General features: G+C 48.5%; 1 protein-coding gene across 1 annotated transcript in view; it reads right to left on the bottom strand.

The window, feature by feature from the left end:
* Positions 1-24,082, bottom strand: part of cfap44 (cilia and flagella associated protein 44) — a 209,912-nt gene that overhangs the window by 85,742 nt on the left and 100,088 nt on the right. The window contains exons 16-17 of the mRNA XM_086006122.1: positions 12,595-12,743; positions 1,246-1,525 (exon numbers count right to left, since the gene is read on the bottom strand). Coding sequence (XP_085862248.1) covers positions 1,246-1,525; positions 12,595-12,743 — 429 coding nt within the window. The remainder of the gene's footprint in view (positions 1-1,245; positions 1,526-12,594; positions 12,744-24,082) is intronic.

Genomic DNA, 24,082 nt, shown 5'->3' with positions numbered 1-24,082 from the left:
GGCCGATACTCTCTGGCGTTTAGAAGAATGAGAGGTGATCTCATTGAAACATACAGGATTCTGAGGGGGATTGACAGGGTAGATGCTGAGAGGTTGTTTCCCCTGGCTGGAGAGTCTAGAACTAAGGGGTCACAGTCTCAGGTTAAGGGGTCGGCCATTTAAGACTGAAATGAGGAGGAATTTCTTCACTCAGAGGGTTGTGAATCTTTGGAATTCTCTGCCCCAGAGGGCTGTGAATGTTGAGTCTTTGAGTATATTCAAGGCTGAGATCGATAGATTTTTGGACTCTAGGGGAATCAAGGGATATGGAGATCGGGCAGGAAAGTGGAGTTGAGGTCGATGATCAGCCATGATCTTATTACATGGTGGAACAGGCTCGAGGGGCCATATGGCCTACTCCTGCTTGTATTTCTTATGTTCTTATGTGCCAACTTTCACGCAGCTCTGTAATGTGTCCCATTGAACACAATAGAACGACCCGTGAACACTAATCCATCCATTACAATCAACTTTACTTCAACCACCATTTATAGCGCTCAATCCTTCGCCTCTACCATCATACGCCCCTTCTTAAAAGAGCATTTGAAACTACATTGTCCCCAGGGTTGCTAAGGGCTGTACAAACTGAGAAGAAATGGGGGTGTTATATTTGTTGGATGAAATATGTCCTGAGTCACCCTTCCACCAATCTTTCCTCCCATTCCAAACTTCAAGTGACACAGAGAGTGACACTTAACCAAGTGTTGTGACTAAAGCCCTTTGGGCTGGCCCTGTCTGAGTGGAGGCTGTTGCCACTTGGATAAGCATGCACATCTACTGCAAGAGGAACTCGTAACAGATGGGTTGGACACATTGGTGTCCTTGATGAGGTCTCGTTGGTCGCCGTCTCTTACTGTTGTGCTTCTTTGAAGAGCCCTATAGTTGATGGCCGGTGGTGGTGAACCCAGTAGCTCTGCTGAAGTTGGCCTGCAATGCCCATGATTGTGTAGCCGGTAGCTGCTTCAGTGGGAGCAGGACAGTAAGTTGGTTATCAATGAAAAAGGGTCAGGCTTGTTTCAACCTTAATGGCCTTTTCCTATTCCTAAAGGAAATTATTTTCTTGTACACCCAGTAAACACAAAAGCTGGGAGAGGCACCAAGCCTGCTGCTTGTGAGATGAGGAAACAATACTGAGAATCTATGTCAAAGTGAAGCTGTGATGCAGCAAAGATTGTGCACAACTACAATCCATTACAGGATGCTTACCCTGGGAGATGGCACCTGGGCTCGTTTTCCTCTCAGTAGTTCAACAATGTCCACCTCAGGAAGTATACTGAATGCAAAGATGTTGCCATCAGCCCCGCATGTCAGCAGAAACTGATCGTCGTGACTGATGCAGATTCGCTTGATATGCCCATAATCATTGTCATGTACACTGAGGTTCCAGAACGTTTGCATGGATAGCAGATCATAATCATTTAACAAGACAGGATAGATACGCACTGCTCCATTTTCCATCCCACAAAATAGAAGGCGCCTTTCTGAACTGCAAAACAAGAGGTGCAAGTGAGCATCTTTGGACTAGTTGCATGTTTTCTCTCTCCCTCAGCAGTGCGTTCATAAAAAACTAGATTACAATGGCACAATTTGGCTTATTCATTCTTTCTGACTGCTGTTTCTCATGTCCAAATCTGGAGGGAGAATCTGCTTTGTGTACTCCTGTGTTAACGCTGACACACCACCTGTTTCCATGCCCCTATGGCTACAAAGCATTATTTTATTTGTCAGCTTAAGCCCACCAAGCAAGCATGAACAATGATATGAAGCTTTAGCACCAACACAGCTGAATTTAATCAATGCAAATTAAAACAAAGGCACCAATTGCACTTTGAGTCAGAACAGTATGTATTTCATTAAAAAAAATAAGCCAGCGGGTCACATTGAGTCTTCAATGCAGCGGCATGCCGTTTGTACTGGTATACCTGCCTATAGTGCCTCACAGTGGCTGTAAATTATATCCATGGCAAAGAAAATTGGGGGTGGAATCAATTAGACCCTGACAATATTGGCTTGGGAGATACCGTTTAAGCTAATTACTAAAGAAAAGACTGACTCAAGTTTGGACCATTTTTTGTGACAAGTCAGGGAAGTAACACCTCCGCTATTTGACACATACATTCGATAACAAATCTAAAGTGCTGTGATCTGCAAAACGACTCAACCTAGTTACGATAAAGCCATAGGGGGCTAAATTCGGTTGATTTGCGCCTCCCGTTGGGCACAAATCAACTAGCGCCTGGGCTAGCCAAAGGGGGCGCTACTGAATTTTTACCCCATAGAGTTTAGGATTTGTCAGGAACACTTTTAAAATCTAAGGGCTAGATTTTCCTGGAGCCGTCAGGTGGGGTTTCAGGCGAGTGGGGGGGGAATCCTGAATTTGGGGGTCCCGACACCACCCTGCCCAAAACCCCGCCCCACGCAACTTTCAGGGGCGGCGGGTACCCGCCCCGCACTGGGACCCGCCGAAACCAGGCGGGAAGGGATTAGTGCCAATTAACTGCCTGTTAACAGGTAGTTAACAGGCAGTTTTTAGCCTAATCCCTATTTTGAGGGGTTTCGTGTGGGTTTCCCGACGGCTCCAAACCACGCCAGGTAGAGCAGGCGGGCCGTCGGGTTGAAGGAGTTAGAGGGGTCGCGATGTCAGTGCTCAGGTGAGTGATGGGTGCATGAGTGCAAAGGTAAGTGTGTTTGGTGTGTCTAACGTGTGTAAAGAACTTTTACTTACCTGTACTTACCTTAACAGCCTTTCTTCCTGTAGGCGTCGGGAGCCCATCACTCAGCCGGCACTGAAAGCTGAACGGCTGCGATCTGTGAAAAGTGACAGCCTTCAGCTTTGAGTGCTGCTGAGAGTTCTAACTGAGTCTGTGCAGAAGGACTCAGGTTAGGACTCAGACTGTCAGTGTTTCACAGCTTCAAACAGCTGTGAAACACTGATATTTCATCTGTCAAGAACTCTTGACAGATGAAATTGCAGTCTGTGACGTCACCTGTTGCCGGGTGGCCCTTAATTGGTCTGCTGAGCCTGCTGGGCGGGCTCAACAAGGTCAATTAAGGGAAAATCACGCGGATTGGCTGGACGTCGATGTAGGCGGGTCAAAAACCCGAATGTTGCAGTCCCGCCTTCTTCCCGATAGGTTCGGGAAAATCTACCCCTATGAGTCCAAAATGTGATGTTCTGAAAATAACAATCAGAAATTTCAAATGGAAGGAAGATGCACTCTCTCCAATATTTCACTGAGTTGCCTGCTGAAACATTGGCCAGGAATTTCCTTGGGGCTTCTCCCAATCGGCTGCTTTAACCCATAAGAACATAAGAAATATGACCAGAGTAGGCCATGCTTCCCCACGAGCCTGTTCTGCCGTTCAGTAAGATTATGGCTGATCTTCTACATCAACTTCACTTTCCCCCCATCCCCATATCCCTTGATTCCCTTAGAGTCCAAAAATCTATCTCTCTCAGCCTTGAATATACTGAGCATCCACAGCCCTCTGGGGTTGAGAATTCCATAGATTCACAACTACTTTGATTGAAGAAATTTCTCCTCATCTCAGTCCTAAATGGCCGACCCCTTATCCTGAGACTCTGACCCCTAGTTCTAGACTCTCCAGCCAGGGGAAAACAGTCTCTCAGCATCTACCCTGTCAAGCCCTCTAAGAATTTTATACGTTTCAATGAGGTTACCTCTCATTCTTCTAAATTCAGCAGAAGATTGGTGAGAACCCTGTTTGCACATCTATCTAGGGGTTACGCCGATCTTCTGTCGAAGGTACGGTGGCCAATCGAGAGAAACCCACCCCAAGAAAATTAATTGCCGGCGATTTGCACTGATACAGCAGCATCTTACATCTTCAAGACCTTTCTTTCAAACTGAGCGCAATGCCTGCTGCTGGGAGGCAATTATCGTTCCAAGTTATTTTCTCTTAACCTTATTCAGGTCTCCTCGGGCTATATAGCAAGCAAGGCCAAGAGAGTGACCAATCAATGTTGTTGTTGAGCGGGCAATGAGTATGGCAGGAGATACATTAAATGGTCCGGACACAACACACCCTCTGAATTTCGTTCGCTTAAAAAGAAGTGCATGACTTTCAGCACCTCACAGAGCAGCAGCTCCATGGAGTCCAGGGAGAGGTGAAACAGTGCTTTAAACAAATTCACCATCATGTCTTGAGACTTATGCTCGATCCCTCTGGCTATACAACCCGAGATCCTGTTTGCTTTCCTTACTACTGCCACGTATTATGATGTTTGACTTAGAGCCGAGCACCCAATTCATTACCAATCACTTAGATTTATTTAACTGAATTTAAATTCCACAGTTGCCATGGTGGGATTTCAACTCATGTCTCTGGATCAATTAAGTCCAGGTTTCTGGGTTACTAGTCCAGTGACATAACCACTATGCTATGATTCCCCTAAACAATCTAAATCCATAGTGCCAGACAAGTTTACAGCACAGGAGGTGGCTATTCACCCATCATTCTGTACCAGCTCTTTACTGGAGCAATCCAAAACTAATCCCACTGCCCCTCTTTCTCCCCATAGCCCTGTATCAATCCAAAACGAATCCCACTGCCCCGCTCTCTCCCCATAGCCCTGTATCAATCCAAAACTAATCTCACTGCCCCGCTCTCTCCCCATAGCCATCAATCCAAAACTAATCCCACTGCCCCTCTCTCTCCTCATAGCCCTGTATCAATCCAAAACTAATCTCACTGCCCCGCTCTCTCCCCATAGCCCTGTATCAATCCAAAACTAATCTCACTGCCTCGCTCTCTCCCCATAGCCCTGTATCAATCCAAAACTAATCTCACTGCCCCGCTCTCTCCCCATAGCCCTGTATCAATCCAAAACTAATCCCACTGCCCCACTCTCTCCCCATAGCCCTGTATCAATCCAAAACTAATCCCACTGCCCCGCTCTCTCCCCATAGCCCTGTATCAATCCAAAACTAATACCACTGCCCTGCTCTCTCCCCATAGCCCTGTATCAATCCAAAACTAATCCCACTGTCTCTCTGTTCCTTCACACCCTTCTATTGAGTATGTGCTCCCATTACTGATTTCTCCTCCTAAAATGCATCATGTCCCACTTCTACACATTAACTGGCAGCTGCCACCTAACTCCCTATACTGCTAACCTGTCTATGTCCTGAAGTCCCATACAGTCCTTCTCACTGACATACTCCCCTACCTTTGTGTCATGAGCAAATTTTGATATTGTAGATAAAGATCTCTGTAAAGGCAAAGAGGAAGAGTGTTGTAGATAGGAAGAAGAGGAAGAAAGATGTAGACTCAGAGTCAACAGGAAGAAGAGTCAACAGTAGCATAGTGGTTCTGTTACTGGACTAGTAATCCCGAGGCCTGGGCTAATAATCTGGAGGCTGATTTCAAATCCCAGTAGCTGGGAAATTTGAATTTTGTTAATTCAATAAATCTGGAAGTAAAAGCTATTATCAGTAGAGGGGTGGGGGCACAGTGGTATACAGTCGGGAGGGAGTGGCCCTGGGAGTCCTCAACATTTATAAAGGCCCACATTCTGTTAGCTTTATCTGGGATTCATTTTGTTAAATCTAATTCAATTCAAAATTTTAAAGACTTTGAATGAAATCTTTTGAACTATTGGCAAACCACCATAGTTGGAATAAAGAGCTTGAAAGAACTTGTATTTATATGGCGCCTGTCATGACCACAGGACACCTGAAAACACTTTACTGCCAACAAAGTACTCTTTGAAATTCAGTTGTAATGTAGCAAATGTTTAATATCATCGATGAGCAGTAATATGATTGCGCCTTTTTCTCATGTTGATCTGATGGACAAACCATCTATGAGGCTGTGAAACAGGCTATTCTCAGTGTCTACGACTTAGAGCCTGGAGCATACAGGTAACAACGTAAGAACTCCACAGAGTGCATATAGATAATTAGTCATAAAGTTAGAAGATATTTGGAAACAATGCAAGCAATTAGACTGTGGAGCAAGAGACTACTCAGGGGTAAGAGGTAGATAGATTGCAAGGATAGGAGAGTGAGAGTACTGGGTGATACTATAGTCAGCGGAATAAGCATCCTTTGTTTGTAGTTGTGATTGGGATTCCCGAATACTATGTTACCTCCCTGGTGACAGAGAAGTGGTGGAGGCAAAGAGAGTAGGGGGAGGATGGGAAACGTGAGTGGAGTGGGAGAAGGGGGGATATATCCAAGAATCCTGAGGCAAAGCAGAGGAAGGAGTAGTGGAGATTCTAGAAATTATATTTCAGCGTTCTACTGAGAGTGTATGTGTGCTGGTGAACCATTGTAATTCCCATGTTTAAAGAGACAGAACTAACCCAGGTAATTACAGGCCAGTTAGTTTAACATTTGTAGTAGGAAAAATTTAGGAATCTTAAATTAAAGATAAAATTACTAAATATCTAGATGAAGAGAAAATAATTAGAAACAGCCAATGCGGGTGTCAGAAAGGAAGCTCGTGCTTGGCAAACCTGACAGTTCTTTTGAGGAGGTTGTGGCAGAGCCACTGAGGGACTCTGAACAACTGTACATAATTCCCTTTAACGATGTGTTAGCTACAGACTAAATCTGTACCATTGTATATACTGTTTGCATGTACAGTGCGCGGTCCCTTTAAGAGCGCGGGCAAACGCGATGACATCATGCCGCTAATCACGTGATCACCCAAACGCAGGAAAAACGTGATGACGTCATGATGCCATCCACGGGACCGCCCAGGCAGTCCTCGTGGAGCCTCCGACCTGTTAAGACCTGTATTCATAGTTCTCTTGCATCAATCTGTTTAAACTCGTTAGTTTGACATTAAAAACCTTTTTGATTGATTGCCTGCGAATAACTCAATCTCTAGATAGGAATTTGACCATTCCTACATTGGTGACCCCGACTTTTGTGAACGGATTTCGCAAAAGGAACACAGCATGGAGGCAAATGCCGTTTCGTTGAAGCTGCCGCAGTTCTGAGAGCAACAAGCGACCTCGTGGTTCATCCAAGTTGAAGCCCAGTTCACCCTGAGAGGCATCATTGAGGATCAGACCCGATACTTATACATGGTCTCTGCACTCGACGGCTCTACCGCCTCGCGGATCGTCAGTCTTCTCGGGAATCCCCCAACTGACCGCAAGTATGAGACCCTCAAGGCGTGGTTGCTACAGGTTTTCGGGCTCATGAAATCAGAGCGCACCTGTCGGCTGCTCGCTATGCCCGGGATCGGGGACTCCAAACTTCCGAGCTGATGAGCCAAATGCTCACACTCCTCGGCTCCGAACCAGAATGCTTTCTCTTCCGAGAGTTATTCCTCAGCCAATTACCGGAGCAAGTGCAAGCGGCCTTGGCAAGATCCGAGGTCGAAGACTGTGCAGCGCTCGCTGCCGAGGCAGACAAAATATTCGCAGTTACGCAACAGTATTGCGCTGCCACGAGGCGCCCATCCCCCACAGACGCCGCCCCAGCTCCTCAGCCCGCGGAGCTGTGCTTCTACCACGTGCGGTTTGGCGCGAAGGCGAGATGTTGCCGCCCTCCCTGCAGCTTCTCTCAAAAAAAAACAACTTCGTCCAATGAAGAACGGGTCTAACGGGTGCCCCGCGGCCGCGATGACAATCGGCAATGCAGGCAAGCTGCTCTTCATCACAGATACCCTCTCCGGTCGTCGGTTCCTGTGCGACACCGGAGCGCAGTGCAGCATTCTACCCGCGTCAGCTCTTGATGTACAGGCTGGGAGGCACGGCCTCCCCCTCGAAGCGGCTAATGGCGGAGCTATTCGGACCCTCGGCAGACGGCGGGTCCAGGTGTGCTTCGGCGGCCAGTGGTTTTTCTGGGAATTCGTTACGGCCAAGGTTTCGCAAGCCATTCTCGGTGCAGATTTCCTGTGCGCCAACGGCCTCCTGGTCGATGTAAGGAACCGGCGGCTGATCAACGCAGCCACGTTTCACTCTATCCCTTGCCACCGTAGTAACACCATGTCGCGCACCGTCTCCTGCACTTTCCTGACTCCGAATGAGTTCGCTCGCCTGCTAGGCGAATTTCCAGACCTGACCAGGCCCACGTTCTCCTCCACGGCCACGAAGCATGATGTGGAACACCACATCACCACCACCACCGGCCCCCCGGTCCACGCATGGGCCCGGCGCCTCGAACCTGGCAAGCTAGCGGTTGCAAAGGTGGAGTTCGCTACAATGGAACGCTTAGGGATTATTCGCAGGTCGAATAGTCCCTGGTCTTCGCCTCTTCACATCGTTCCGAAACCTGGCGGCGGATGGCGGCCCTGCGGCGGCTATCGGCGCCTAAATGACGCCACCACTCCTGATCGATATCCGATCCCCCACATTCAGGATTTCTCTGCCCATTTGGCTGGAAACAACTTCTTCTCCAAGGTCGACCTCGTCTGGGGCTACCACCAGGTCCCGGTGCACCTGCAGGACGTCCAGAAGACCGCAGTCATGGCCTTTTCGAATTTCTGCGCATGCCTTTCGGCTTAAAGAACACTGCCCAGGCTTTCCAACGCCTGATGGATTCCGGGCTGCGGGACTTCAACTTCATCTTCATCTATCTGGATGACATTTTGATCGCCAGCCCCACCAAAGAGGAGCATCTTTGCCATCTACGCACCCTTTTTCAACGCCTCAGCCAACACGGCCTGATTATCAACTCGGCTAAGTGCCAGTTTGGCCTGCGACAAATCGATTTCCTGGGGCATCGCATCACCGCAGAGGGAGCGGTTCCTTTGCAGGCGAAGGTGGAGGCGGTGACACACTTCCCATGCCCGCAGAACATAAAGGCTCTGCAAGAATTCCTAGGCATGGTAAACTTCTACCACCGTTTCGTGCCTAAGGCAGCACTGCTCATGCAGCCCCTGTACGAGGCCCTCAAGGGCAAGTCTGGCAAGGATCCAGTGGGCTAGACGGTTGACATGGACCGGGCATTCACCGACACCAAGAGCGCCTTAGTCAACACGACCATGCTGGCGCACCTGCTACCAGGAGCCACCATCGCCCTCACCACCGACGCGTCAGATTACGCAATCGGCGCCGTTCAGGAGCAGTGGGTAAACGGGATGTGGCAGCCATTGGCATTCTTCAGCCGTCAACTGCGGCGTAACGAGCGGGCGTACAGTACTTTCGACAGGGAGTTACTAGCCCTTTTTCTGGTCATCCGCCATTTCCGGTTCTTGTTGGAAGGACATCCTTTCACTGCTTTCGTCGACCATAAGCCACTGACTTTTGCCATGGCCAAGACCGCCGAACCGTGGTCATCTCAACAACAACGTCAGCTGACATACATCTCCGAATTTACCACAGATATTCAGCACGTGGCCGGTAAAGACAACCTGGTGGCAGATTGCCTCTCCCGCGCGACCGTGCATGCGGTCCAGCTGGGCATCGACTACGTCCTCATGGCAGCAGACCAAGTCTCAGACCCAGAAGTGCAGGCTTACCGCACCAACACCACTAGCCTCCAGTTGGCCGACGTCAGGTTCCATTCGGCTGGTACCACGTTGCTGTGTGACGTCTCCGTTCGGGACCCTCGCCCTATTGTACCGGTCGCCTGGCGCCACAAGGTGTTTGACGCCATACATGGGTTGTCCCACCCAGGAATGAAGGCTTCTCAGAAGCTAATGTCGTCTAAGTTCATTTGTGGGGCATGCATAAAGATGTCCGCGACTGGGCCAACATCTGCGTGGTCTGCCAAAAGGCCAAGGTACAGCGCCACATCAAGGCTCCATTGGCCACCTTTGCAGTTCCTGAGCGACGGTTTGACCACGTTAATGTGGACCTGGTAGGACCACTTCCACCTTCCCATGGTTTTACGCACATCCTGACCATAGTAGATAACACCACCAGATGGCCGGAGGCAGTTCCCCTGTCATCTACTACTTCGGTGGACGTGGCCAGGGCGTTCATCTCTTCATGGGTCGCCCGTTTTGGAGTGCCTGCTGACATCTCTTCAGACCGGGGACCGCAGTTTTCCTCCGAAGTCTGGAATGCGGTGGCTCAACGACTCAGTGTCAAGTTACACCGCACCACAGCCTACCACCCACAAGCGAACGGTCTGTGCGAATATTTTCACAGATCGCTTAAGGCCGCACTGAGGGCCAGCCTCCAAGACGCTGGATGGGCAGACAAGCTGCCGTGGGTCATGTTGGGCCTTCGCACGGCCCCCAAGGAAGATCTTCACTCTTCCGCGGCAGAGCTCGTTTATGGTCAGCCGCTGCGAGTGCCAGGGGATTTCCTGCCAACACCAACGGAGCCATGGTCCGCCTCACGCCAGCTTATCAGTCACCAGGAAGCAGCCAGATGTTTCGCGCTGGTTCCCACATCATATCACGGGTTTCAGGGCTCTCACGTTCTAGCGGAGCTGAAACAAGCCGACTATGTGTTCATCTGCCACGATGCTCACCGGGATCCGCTCAAGGCCTCATACACTGGTCCTTTCCGCGTGTTAGAGGCCGGAGACAAAACCTTCAAGGTGGATGTCGGTGGTAAACCGGACCACATTTCGGTCGACCGTTTGAAGCTGGCACACCTGGACCTTGACCGTCCCGTCGAGACCGCACAGCCACCGAGACGAGGTCGGCCGCCCACCGTCGTCACGCCAGAACAAGTGCAACCACCCGCCAGACCGCCCGCCGTCCAACAGCTTCCGCTTCGGGAATACAGGAGTCATTCTGACCGGCTTGTCAGACCCCCTCACCGTTTGACTTTTTCCGTTAAAGACAATTCTGGGGGGGTGCATGTGGCAGAGCCACTGGGGGACTCTGAACAACTGTACATAATTCCCTTTAACGATGTGTTAGCTACAGACTAAATCTGTACCTACTGTTTGCATGTACAGTGCGCGGTCCCTTTAAGAGCGCGGGCAAACACGATGACGTCATGCCGCTAATCACGTGATCACCCAAACGCGGGAAAAACGTGATGACGTCATGACGCCATCCACGGGACCACCCAGGCAGTCCTCGTGGAGCCTCCGACCTGTTAAGACCTGTATTCATAGTTCTCTTGCATCAATCTGTTTAAACTCGTTAGCTTGACATTAAAAACCTTTTTGATTGATTGCCTGCGTTGAACTCAATCTCTAGATAGGAATTTGACCATTCCTTCAAGGTGATAGATATGGTGCATGGGAAATGCAGTGGATGTAGTGTACATGGACTTTCAGAATGCCTTTGACAAGGTACCACACAGGAGACTATTGGAGTAGATTAAGAGGTGTGGAATTAGGGGGAGGATAGCAAATTGGATTAAACATTGGTTAGAAGGGAGGAAACAGAGAATAGGAGTTATGGACAGTTTCTCAGAGTGGTTGGAAGTGGGTCGTGGTGTCTTACAGCGTTCAGTTCTGGGACTGCCTCTGTTCACTGTGTACAATAATGTTTTGGATATCGGGCTTGAGGGAGTGGTGTCCAAAGCTGCAGTTGATCGGAGGCACAGTAAATAATTCTGATGACCAAAGGAAGCTGCAGGGGGACATTGATAAAGTAGTGGAATGAGCAAAAGAAAAGTGACAAATGGAATTCAATGTCAGTAAATATGGCACATTTTGGTTAAAAAAAATTGAAGTTAACAATTATACTTTGAATGAGAAGGATGGATAATGTGGAAGAGCAGAGGGATTTGGGGAGCAGGCTGACAAGACATTAAAATCAGCACCTCAAGAGGCTAAGGCCATAAAAAAGCGAATGGCACACTGGGTTTATGGCAAGAACTATAGAATATACTGCTTGCCCGACATCCAGTATTGGATGAGCAGAAATTTCCACCAATTAAGTATTCCGAAGACTGAAGCCACTGTCTTCAGTTCCCGGTACAAACTCCATTCCCTAATCACTGACTCCATCCCTCTCCCTGGCAACTCTGAGGCGGAACCAAATTGCTCACAACCTCAGCATTCTATTTGACCCTAAGTTGTGCTTCCAACCCCATATCCTCTCCTTCATCAAGACTGCCAACTTCCACCTCCCTAACATTGCTCATCTTCACCCCTGCCTCAGTTCACCTGCTGCTGAAACCCTCATCCATGCTTTTGTTACCTCGAGACTCGACTATTCCAACGTTCTCCTGGCCGGCCTCCCATCTGTCACCCTCCGTAAACGTGAGCTCCTCCGAAACTCGGCTGCCTGTAACCTGTTAACCCATCACCCCCTGTGCTTACAGACCTACATTGGCTTCCAGTCCGGCAACGCCTCGATTTTAATATCCTCTTCCTTGTTTTCAAATCCCTCCATGGCATCACCCATCCCTATCTCTGTAACCTCCTTCAGACCTATTCACCTGTCCTAATATCTCCTCCTGTGGCTCGGTGTCAGATTTGGTTTGGTAACGCCCCTGTGAAGCACCTTGGGACATTTTACTACATTAAAGCCGCTATATAAATCCAAGTTGTTGTTGATGCAGAATACAAAAATCAAGATGCAATGGTGAATCTGTATAAAACCTTAGTAAAACCACAGTTGAAGTACTGTGTGCAGTTTGGGGCTACACACTATAAGATGTTGAGGCACTAATTTACTTAACAGCTAAATTATTGTTCAACATAGAGACTGGCCTACTTGAAAAGCATTTGTCTGATTGGGGTTTCACTTGCATCTTCAACAGCTAAGAAAGCAAATGGCTCATCTGCACTCCTGGAGACATCCTCGTTAATTCTCGGTTCATCTGTGAACGTGCAATGGTAGAGATATCCACAGTCATAACCGGCCTGTAAAAACACATTACAGATAGTCAATAAGAGCTCAGTGTGATTGGCCCAGAAGCTTCCAAACCCACTTACTGTTGCTGTTCCCAGCACGCTCACTGTGACCCAGAAACAGCCTCACACCACTGCTGGCATTTGCTCATTTGAAGTGGAGCCTCTGAACTGTTCCTCCACTGGACTATCAGGGCTCCTGCAGCCAAACCAAGAGAGGAAAGAAGCAGAATGCTGTTCCCAGCAAATTCAACTGTCTCCCCGAGAGAGGATAAAGAGCCCAAGATCCCCCCAGTCTGAGTCCAAAAGTATATCCCGTTTCCATGGACCACCTCAACATACTCCACATTGAGAAAGAGGATGATAATACCCTCCCGTGCAACCAGCCAATATCAGCACCCTTGACTGAAAACACTCAGATCAAGAACCAGAGGGACACAAAGCTCATTCAGAACCAGGCCCCAGTGACAGAGCCAGCACAGCACAGCTGCCTGCCATTGAAAACCGCCCAGACCAAAACATGGCATGCAGAGAAGCCCGACCAGGCACAAGGACATAAATTAGAAAACCCAGTGAAAACTTTCTGACAACTATCCAGGTCTTGCACATGGAGCTCCTTAAACATTGCAATGTAACATCTCAGGCAGAGCAGTGAATAAAGAAGCTGCAGATCCCCTAGCTCAAAGGTGATGATCCCCAAGCTCAATGGTAATCTAAGCCCCTAAGGCGCATCTACTACAGAAGGACCAGGGGATGGCTAGAAAACATTAACAACCTGAACAACTGGGATCATGACAATAACAATCCAGAACACTGGTACCCCTGAAGAGCAGGAAATGTGGGACCAATCCCCTTTCTTCAGAAGACCATCACATCCCTCCTACAGCTAGATGTTACAGCATGCTCACAGAACGCTCAGACCCACTCCTACAGCTAGATGTTACAGCATGCTCACAGAACGCTCAGACCCACTCCTACAGCTAGATGTTACAGCATGCTCACAGAACGCTCAGACCCACTCCTACAGATTGATGATTTATTATGTCTTCAACTTCCACACCAAAAAGATGATAACACACACTCATTCTGGTAAAACTCTCCCAACATCCTTCCAGAAGCTTTAAGGACACCAATGATCATATTAATACACAAAAAACGACTCTGTTCATCTCATAGACCCATAACCTTGCTCACCACCGACTACAAAGTGCTGACCAAGATCCTGGTCACCAAGCTGGACCTGGTTTCCCCTGAACATCAACACTGACCAAATGGCAATACAGTATTTGATGCCTATTTAATGTGGTGCAATACTCCCCTATTATTAACACCCCTGCCCTCATACTCACTTGAGATACAGAGAAGGCATTTAGCCAGATAGAGGGTGGATTCCTGCTCATTGCAGGTGGGTGACTGACCTTTGGTATCATGTTCAGGAAAAGTGACTGGGCATGGAGACCAGGGCCTCTCAGCCAACTCTACCCCAGGAAGTCCAATAGTAGTTAAGAAACATCCATAATAACACCACCATCATCCTAGAAATAGGTCAATGACTCCTTGAAAATCCCTCAGGACTATCATTCCTTTCCTATTTATGGTGCAATGGAGAGCTCCCAGATGCAATTCACCTTAGGTGAATACCAGATGTAGCATGAGAAAGGCATCACCGAGCTAGACCAGCTCCTTGTGACCTTCCAAAAAAATAGCAAATTCAACCTCACGCAACATGAGCTATTTGTCTGCCTCTAAACAAAACACTTCTAGCCATATTCCAAACCTTCCAATGTAAGGCAACAACCTGGAACTGGGCCTCCAACCAACAGACCCCTACACCATATTTGCCTCCTCACCAAAAGACAAGACAGAAAGCTTGAAAGGGGCCTTTGATTGGGATCTATGTTGCCAAATAACAGACAAAGAACATGTAGGCAGCAGTAGGCTATTCTTTTTTTATTCGTTCATGGGATGTGGACGTCGTTGGCAATGCCAGCATTTATTGCCCATCCCTAATTGCCCTTGAGAAGGTGGTGGTGAGCCGTCTTCTTGAACCGCTGCAGTCCGTGTGGTGAAGGTACTCCTACAGTGCTGTTAGGGAGGGAGTTCCAGGATTTTGACCCAGCAGCATTTATCCAAAATAGAAACAGAAAATGCTGGAAATACTCAGCAGGCCAGGCAGCATCCGTGGAGAGAGAAACAGGGTTAACGTTTCAGGTCGAAGACCTTTCGTCAGAACTGGAAAAAAGCAGGAAATGGAAAGCAAGTTTAGGGGCTGGGAAAAGGGGGAGGAGATGAAAGAACAAAAGGGAAGGTCAGTGATAGGACAGAAAGCAGGAGAGATTAAGAGACATTGAGAGACATTAAGAGATACTCAAGGCGAGAGGAGGTGGTAATGGGACAGGTTAAGGAACAAAGGATGGCTCTAGATGGGGTGTGAATTGTGCTGGTAGAGTGAAGGACAGCGGCCCTGTGGGAGCGAAGAAAAAAGGCCAAACACAAAGTGTGGATAAAAAGAAGAAAATATATATCTATGTGATAGGGGCCGAGGTTATGATCTGAAATTGTTGAACTCGATGTTGAGTCCAGAGGGCTGCAGAGTGCCTAATCGAAAGATGAGGTGCTGTTCCTGGCCTGCTGAGTTTTTCCAGCGTTTTCTGTTGTTATTTCAGATTTCCAGCATCCGCAGTATTTTGCTATCGTATTAATGTTTCAGGTTGATGACCCTGCATCAGAACAGCTCTGACGAAGGGTCATCGACCTGAATCGTTAACTCTGTTTCTCTCTCCACAGACGCTGCCTGACCTGCTGAGTGTTTCCAGCATTTTCTGTTTTTATTTCAGATTTCCAGCATCCACAGTATTTTGCTTTTGACATTTATCCAACATTACCTGCTCTGGATACAGAACTAAGAGTTCTGTTTGCCTTTATAATGTCTTATGTGTGGGTACAGACATTTTCAATTGATCTGTGCATCTGCACACCAAGGTCCCTCTGTTCCTCTACTCCATTTAAAATCTTAACATTTCCCTATTCTTACTTCTAAAATGCATTACTACAATAATTTTCTAGACAGAACTGCAGTTGTCACTGTTAGAATGCTTTAAGAAGATTCAAAAAGTAAATCTATCCCAGCATCCTTTCGCTTAGGTTTCTAGTGTTATAGCAATAGCGCAGGAAAGGGAAAATCTTCATTTTGTTTCTAAGTATGAATAACAGACAGTTTGGAAATGCAAGGGCAGAGAATGATAAACATCCAGGTCACATGCCACAGTAAAAGATAAAGATAAAGATTAAGATTAGAAGCTGGATAAACACCTAAAAGTGCGACCTCAGCTAAACGTACAACTGCGTATTACATGGGCACAGGCTACAGTTGTATTATAGTACAAGAATAGAACCTGTTTCCCCCCCCCAAAGGCAGGGCATTCTCGGGGTGGTCACTCCATGCCTTTGAAACCGGGCTGCAATGTTCTCTTGGGGGTCGGAGCACTCTCAAGGTCAGTTGGAAGCCTACAGCCACGCAGGCAACCATAGACAACCGAAAGTGATGACTCCGGGCCTGGGAACCAGGTTGTATTATTTGCATATCATCTTGTCATTTAATATAACACTGTAGAACAGTTATATAAAACATATATAATACTGTTTTCAATTTCAATTGTCCTCACCTTTCACCCCACCAGCCTCCACATTCAACGGATCATCCTCCGGCATTTCCGCTACCTCCAAAGTGATCCCACCACCAAACGTATCTTCCCCTCCCCTCCCCTCCCCTTTCAGCATTCCGCAGGGACCGCTCCCTCCGAGACACCCTAGTCCACTCCTCTATCACCCCAAACAGCCCTTCCTCTTCGCCTGGCACCTTCCCGTGCAAGCGGAGGAGATGTAACACCTGCCCCTATACCTCCCCCCTTCCCACTGTCCAGGGCCCCAAACACCCCTTCCAGGTGAAACAGCGATTTACTTGCACTTCTCGCAATCTAGTATACTGTATTCGCTGCTCACGATGCGGTCTCCTCTACATTGGGGAGACCAAACGCAGATTGGGTGACCACTTTGCGGAACACCTCCGTTCAGTCCGTAAGGGTGACCCCGAGCTTCCGGTCGCCTGTCATTTTAATTCACCGCTCCATTCCCACTCGGACCTCACCGTCCTTGGCCTCTTGTACTGTTCCACGGAAGCTCAACGTAAACTCGAGGAACAGCACCTCATCTTCCGATTAGGCAGTCTGCAGCCTTCCGGACTCAATATTGAGTTCAACAATTTCAGATCATAAGCTCGGCCCCCATTTCATTTTCTCTTGTAATTGTTCCACTCCTTTCCCCCCCCCCCCTTTTCCTTTTGTTTCTCTCTCACACCTGGCAGCTATCTTTTGCCCTGCCAGTACACTTTACACCTAATCCCAGCCTATTACCATCTCGTCTAGCTTCTAATCTCTTTTACTTCTTTTGTTTCTTTTATTCTTTTGTCCGATCGCAGCCCTGCCTCCGATCTAGTTTCTTTTCTTTCCAGTTTTGAAGAAGGGTCCAACCCGAAACGTCAACTCAAATTTCTCTCCACGGATGTTGCCTGACCTGCTGAGTTTTTCCAGCATTTTCTGTTGTTATTTCGGATTTCCAACATCTGCAGTATTTTGCTATCGTAAAGGTGAATACAAAGCCTCACTCACCTTCACCCTGCTGTGCCTCTCATCACATCCCCATCACTCTGCCTTCCCAAGCCTACTCCTGCACATCATTCCTCACACCAACATACCTTGCACGTCCACCCATCCCTCTTTTACTGTGTACAGACTCACATCCCCATCTGACTAACCACCCCTCACACTCACCCTCATCCTAAGTAGTCATACCAACTAACACCACAGAAAGAGGCCATTTGGCATTGGCACCACACTCCCGCATCGTCACCCTCTACAGATGTAATCCACACATTCCTTACACTCATTCCATCACTCTCACTCAAACTTCTCTTCTTTCCCTCCTTGCAGGAGAGCCCACAACAACAGGAAGAGGGAGAGGGAGCAAACCAGAGGTGGCCCTCCATCCTTCAGTACTTTGACTGCAGCAGAGGAGGTGGCCCTCCATCCTTCAGTACTTTGACTGCAGCAGAGGAGGTGGCCCTCCATCCTTCAGTACTTTGACTGCAGCAGAGGAGGTGGCCCTGGAGGTGTCGAGAGTTGCGGAGCTACTGGCGGGGGGAGACGGAGGGGGACCTCTCAGCAAACGGGTGACAGAATGACATCTCATACAACCACATGGCCTACAGCAGTCACTCATATGGTGACTCCCACAGGCCCATCAAGAGCCCCCACTGTCCAGCCGGGGGAGGAAGACGACTCCTCAGAGGAGCCTCCAGCCTCTGAGGGTGTACCGTCAGCAGACCCAAGCGCACCCAGCACCAGTGCAGATACACACACCTCATCTTCCAGCTGATGCTCCTCCTCTGAAGAGGCTGTGCACTCTGTGCTTTGCTCCTCATACAGCGCTAATCCTCGCTGCTGCGCTATGTTGTGAAGCGCGCAGCAGACGACAATGATTCTGGAGACCCTGGCTAGTACATACTGAAGGGCTCCTCCAGATTTGTCAAGGCATCTGAAATGCATCTTCAGCATCCCTATTGTTTGCTCCATGACACATCTGGTGAACATGTGGCTTTCATTATAATGTTCCTTGGCCTCAGTGCTTGGCCTCCTCAAGGGTGTCAAGAGCCACATCATTAGTGCACAGCCCTTGTCTCCAAGCAGCCAGCTGGCAAGTGTCTTTGGCAGTGCAAAGAGCTGAGGGAGGGTGGTCTGACGCAGGACGAAAGAGTCATGACAGCTGCCAGGGAATTTGCCGCACACATGCATGATCTCATTTCTCATCTACATGTTGCTCCTTGGCGACATCATCCGAAAACACAGCGTCGGTTTCCACATGTACGCTGATGACACCCAGCTCTACCTCACCACCATTTCTCTCAACCCCGCCACGGTCTCTAAATTGTCAGACTGCTTGTCCGACATCCAGTTCTGGATGAGCAGAAATTTTCTCCAATTAAATATTGGGAAGACTGAAGCCATTGTCTTCGGTCCCCGCCACAAACTCCGTTCCCTAGCCATTGACTCCATCCCTCTCCCTAACATCTGTCTGAGGCTCAACCACACTGTTCACAACCTTGGTGTCATATTTGACCCTGCAACGTACTTCCGACCACATATCCGCAGCATAACTAAGACCACCTATTTCCATCTCCATAACATCGCCCGTCTCCGCCCTTGCCTCACCTCATCTGCTGCTGAAACCCTCATCCATACCTTTATTACCTCTAGACTTGCCTATTCCACCGCACTCCTGGCCAGCCTCCCATGTTCTACCCTACGTAAACTTGAGGTCATCCAAAACTCGGCTGCCCGTGTCCTAACTCACACCAAGTCCCGTTCGCCCATCACCCCTGTGCTTCCTGACCTACATTGGCTCCCGGTTAAGCAATGCCTTGATTTCAAAATTCTCATCCTTGTTTCCAAATCCCTCCATGGCCTCGGCACCCCCCCATCTCTGTAACCTCCTCCAGCCCCACAACCTCCCCACCCCCCAAGATATCTGCGCTCCTCTAATTCTGCCCCCTTGAGCATTCCTGATTATAATCATTCAAGCATTGGTGGCCGAGCCTTATGTTGCCTAGGCCCTAGGCTCTGGAATTCCCTCCCTAAACCTCTCCGCCTCTCTTTCCTCCTTTAAGACGCTCCTTAAAACCTACCTTTTTGACCAAGCTTTTGGCCATCTGCCCTAATTTCTCCTAATGTACAATGCTCCAGTGAAGCGCCTTGGGATGTTTTACTACGTTAAAGGTGCTATATAAATACAATACCACATGTGCAGGAAGTGTTGTTGGCTGGAGGAGCTCGAGCTCCGGGTTTCGGAGCTTGAGCAGCAGTTGGCGTCACTGCGGTGCATCCGCGGAGCTGAGAGCTACGTGGATAGCACGTTTCAGGCGGTGGTCACCCCGCAGTGTAGGAGTGTGCAGGCAGAGAGGGAATGGGTGACCGTCAGACAGACAAGGAGGACCAGGCAGGTAGTGCAGGAGTCCCCTGAGTGCATCTCGCTCTCCAACCAGTACTGAGTACTGGTGAGGGCAATGGTTCCTCTGGGGAGTACAGGCAGAGCCAAGGCCACGGCACCATGGGTGGCTCAGCTGTATGGGGGGGGGGGGGAGGAGGAAGATTGGGAAGGCAATAGTGGTAGGGGATTCGATAGGGGAACAGAGAGGCATTTCTGCAGCCGCTGACGTGATTCCAGGATGGTATGTTGCCTCCCTGGTGCCAGGGTCAAAGATGTCACTGAGTGGCTGCAGAACATTCTGAGGGGGGAGGGTGAAAAGCCAGAGGTCGTGGTCCATATCAGTATCAACGACATAGGTAGAAAGAGGGATGAGGTCCTGCAGGCAGATTTTAGGGAGCATGGAAAGAGAGTAAAAAGCAGGACCTCAAAGGGAGTAATCTCCAGTTTATTCCCAGTGCCACGCGTGAGTGTGTATAGAAATAGGAAGATAGAGCAGATGAATGCGTGGCTGGAGAGATGGTGCAGGAGGGAGGGCTTCAGATTCCTGGGGCATTGGGCCGGTTCTGGGGGAGGTGGGACCTGTACAGGCCGGACAGGTTGCTCCTCAAGAGAGCTGGTACCAATATCCTCGCGGGGAGGTTTGCTCGTGCTGTTGGGGAGGGTTTAAACTAAGTTGGCAGAGGGATGGACACCAGGATGTAGCATTAGAAAGGAGAAACAAATGGCACAAAGGATGGGGAGAGACAGATAGCATTAGAGTAAGAAATAGTAAGGTATTAGGTGGGGTCAGACTAAGAGAGAACACAGGATGGTCTGAGATAGGTTTACAGTGTATGTATGTGAACGCACGAAGCATAACAAACAAGGTTGGTGAGCTGCCAGCGTAAATAGCCACATGGGAATATGAGGTTGTGGCAATAACGGAGACCTGGCTCAAAAAAGGGCAGGATTGGGTATTAAATATTCCTGGATATAAGGTGTTCAGGAAAGATAGGAGGTGGTGTGGCAGTATTGGTTACGGAGAATGTTACAGAGCTGGAGAGAGACGATGTCCTAGAGGGGTCAAGGACAGAATCTATATGGCTAGAGTTAAGAAATAATAGAGGTGCCATTACACTACTAGGTGTATTCTATAGGCCACCAACTAGTGGGAAAAATATGGAGGAGCGAAATTACAGAGAGATGCAAGAATGATAGAGTAGTGATAATGGAGACTTCAACTGTCCTAATATAGACTGGGATAGTAATAGTGTTAAGGGCAAAAAGGGGGAAGCATTTCTGAAGTGTGTTCAGGAGAACTTTCTTGATCAGTATGTTTCCGGCCCGACATGGGAGGAGGCATTGCTGGATCTGGTTCTGGGGAATGAGGGGGGTCAAGTGGAGCAAGTGTCAGCAGGTGAACATTTAGGGAACAGTGATCATAATATCATAAAGCTTAGATTAGCTATGGAAAAGGACAGGGAGCAATCTAGAGTAAAAATACTTAATTGGAGGAAGGCCAATTTCAATGGGATGTGAACGGATCTGGCCCAGGTAAATTGGAATCAAAGATTAGCAGGCAAAACTGTAATCGAACAATGGGCTGCCTTTAAAGAGGAAATAGTTCAGGTACAGTCATTTCCACTAGGGAGAAAGGCAGGGCAACTAAAGTCAGAGCTCCCTGGATGATGAAAGAGATAGAGAGTAACATGAAGCAGAAAAAGAGTGCATATGACAGATGTCAGGTTGAGAATACAAGTGAGAACCAGGCTGAATATAAAAAGTTCAGAGGGGAAGTGAAAAATAAAATAAGAGGAGCAAAGAGAGGGCATGAGAATAGAATGGCAGCTAACATAAAATGTAATCCAAAAGTCTTCGATAGGCATATAAATAGTAAACGGGTAGTAAGAGGAGGGGTGGGGCCGATTAGGGACCAAAAAGGAAACCTACGCATGGAGGCAGAGGGTATGGCTGAGGTATTAAATGAGTACTTTGCATCTGTCTTCACCAAGGAAGAAGATGCTGCCATAGGCATAGTGAAGGAGGAGGTAGAGGAGATACTGGATGGGATAAAAATTGATCAAGAGGAGGTACTAGAAAGGCTGGCTGTACTTAAGGTAGATAAGTCACCAGGACCAGATGGGATGCATCCTAGGCTGCTGAGGGAAGTGAAGGAAGAAATTGCGGAGGTACTGGCCATAATCTTCCAATCCTCCTTAGAAACGGGGGTGGTGCCAGAGGACTGGAGAATTGCAAATGTTACACCCTTGTTCAAAAAAGGGTGTAAAGATAAACCCAGCAGCTACAGGCCAGTCAGTTTAACCTCGGTAGTGGGGAAGCTTTTAGAAACAATAATCAGGGACAAAATTAACGGTCACTTGGAAAAATGTGGATTCATTAAGGAAAGCCAGCATGGAGTTGTTAAAGGCAAATCGTGTTTACCTAACTTGATCAAATTTTTTGATGAGGTAACAGAGAGGGTTGCGTATAAGAGTAACGACATCTTACTGCAATTATATAGGGCCCTGGTGAGGCCACAATTGGAGTATGGTGTACAGTTTTGGTCTCCTTACCTAAGGAAGGATATGCTTGCCATAGAAGGAGTGCAATGAAGGTTCACCAGACTGGTTCCTGGGATGGGGGGATTGTCCTATGAGGAGAGATTGAGTAGACGAGGCCTATATTCTCTGGAGTTTAGAAGAATGAGAGGTGATCTCATTGAAACATCCAAAATTCTTACAGGGCTTGACAGGGTAGATGCAGGGAGAATGTTTCCCCTGGCTGGGGAGTCTAGAACCAGGGGTGACAGTCTCAGAACAATGGGTCGGCCATTTAAGACCGAGATGAGGAGAAATTTCTTCACTCAGAGGGTGGTGAACCTGTGGAATTCTCTACCCCAGGGGGCTGTGGAGGCCCAGTCGTTGAGTATATTCAGGACAGAGATCGATAGATTTTTGGATATTAAGGGAATCAAGGGATATGGGGATAGTGCAGGAAAGTGGAGATGAGATAGAAGATCAGCCATGATCTTATTGAATGGCGGAGCAGGCTCGAGGGGCCAAATGGTCGACTCCTGCTCCTATTTCTTATGTTCTTATGTCCGTTAATGACCTTGCTCAACTGCCACAGAGCTTCCGCCTCACATTGACAGCGGTGGTTCCTGAGCTGCCTGATTCCCGTGGTCACCCAGTAAATATCAAAAGTTTCTGGTTAAAAACCCTGTTAAGGGTCTCACAACAAGGATTTAATGAGCTTAATGAGCCCTCCAACGTGATCCCACCACCAAACGCTTCTTCCCCTCCCCTCTCAGCATTCCGTAGGGACCGCTCTCTCCGAGACACCCTAGTCCACTCCTCTATCACCCCCAGCACTCCTTCCCCTTCGCCCGGCACCTTCCCGTGCAAGCGCAGGAGATGCAATACCTGCCCTTATACCTCCCCCCTTCCCACTGTCCAGGCCCCCAAACACCCCTTCCAGGTGAAACAGTGATTTACTTGTACTTCTTGCAATCTAGTATACTGTATTCGCTGCTCACGTTGTGGCCTCCTCTACATTGGGGAGACCAAACACAGATTGGGTGACCACTTTGCGGAACACCTCCGTTCAGTCCGTAAGGGTGACCCCGAGCTTCCGGTCGCCTGTCATTTTAATTCACCGCCCCATTCCCACTCAGACCTCACCGTACTCGGGCTCTTACATTGTTCCACGGAAACCCAGCGTAAGCTCGAGGAACAGCACCTCATCTTCCGATTAGGCACTTTACAGCCTTCCGGACTCAATATCGAGTTCAACAATTTCAGATCATAACCTCGGCCCCTATTACATTTTTACATATATTTTTTATCCACACCTTTGTTTTGGCCCTTCCCCCTTTTTTTCTCTCCCACATGGCAGCTGTCTCCCATTCTGCCAGCGCATCTCACACCTCATCTAGAGCCGTCTTTTGTCTCCACTAGTCCGATCACCATCTCGTCTGGTTTTGAATACCTCTTAATGTCTCTTCACTTCTCTCTTGTTCTCTCCCAGCCCCCAAACTGGCCTTTTAATCTGTTTCATTTCCTGTGCTTCTTCAGTCCTGATGAAGGGTTTCGACCTGAATCGTTGACTCTATTTCTCTCTCCACGGATGTTGCCTGGCCTGCTGAGTTTTTCCAGCATTTTCTGTTGTTATTTTAATGAGCTTAATTAGGTCGCCCGCCTCTGCCGTTTGGGTCCCTGGTGCGCTGGCAAACGCACCCGAGTTAAAGATGCCAGGAGGTGGGATGACGACGGGTTTCTGGCACGCTCACAATTTCGGCAACTTTTAGTGCCGACCCGCATCCAAACCCGCAC

Source organism: Somniosus microcephalus, chromosome 14, assembly GCF_052327205.1.
Source record: "Somniosus microcephalus isolate GS21.2 chromosome 14, FLI_Smic_1.0, whole genome shotgun sequence".
Taxonomy (NCBI): Eukaryota; Metazoa; Chordata; class Chondrichthyes; order Squaliformes; family Somniosidae; genus Somniosus; species Somniosus microcephalus.
The sequence above is the reverse complement of the archived record's forward strand: the minus strand, read 5'-3'. Positions and strand labels throughout refer to the sequence as shown.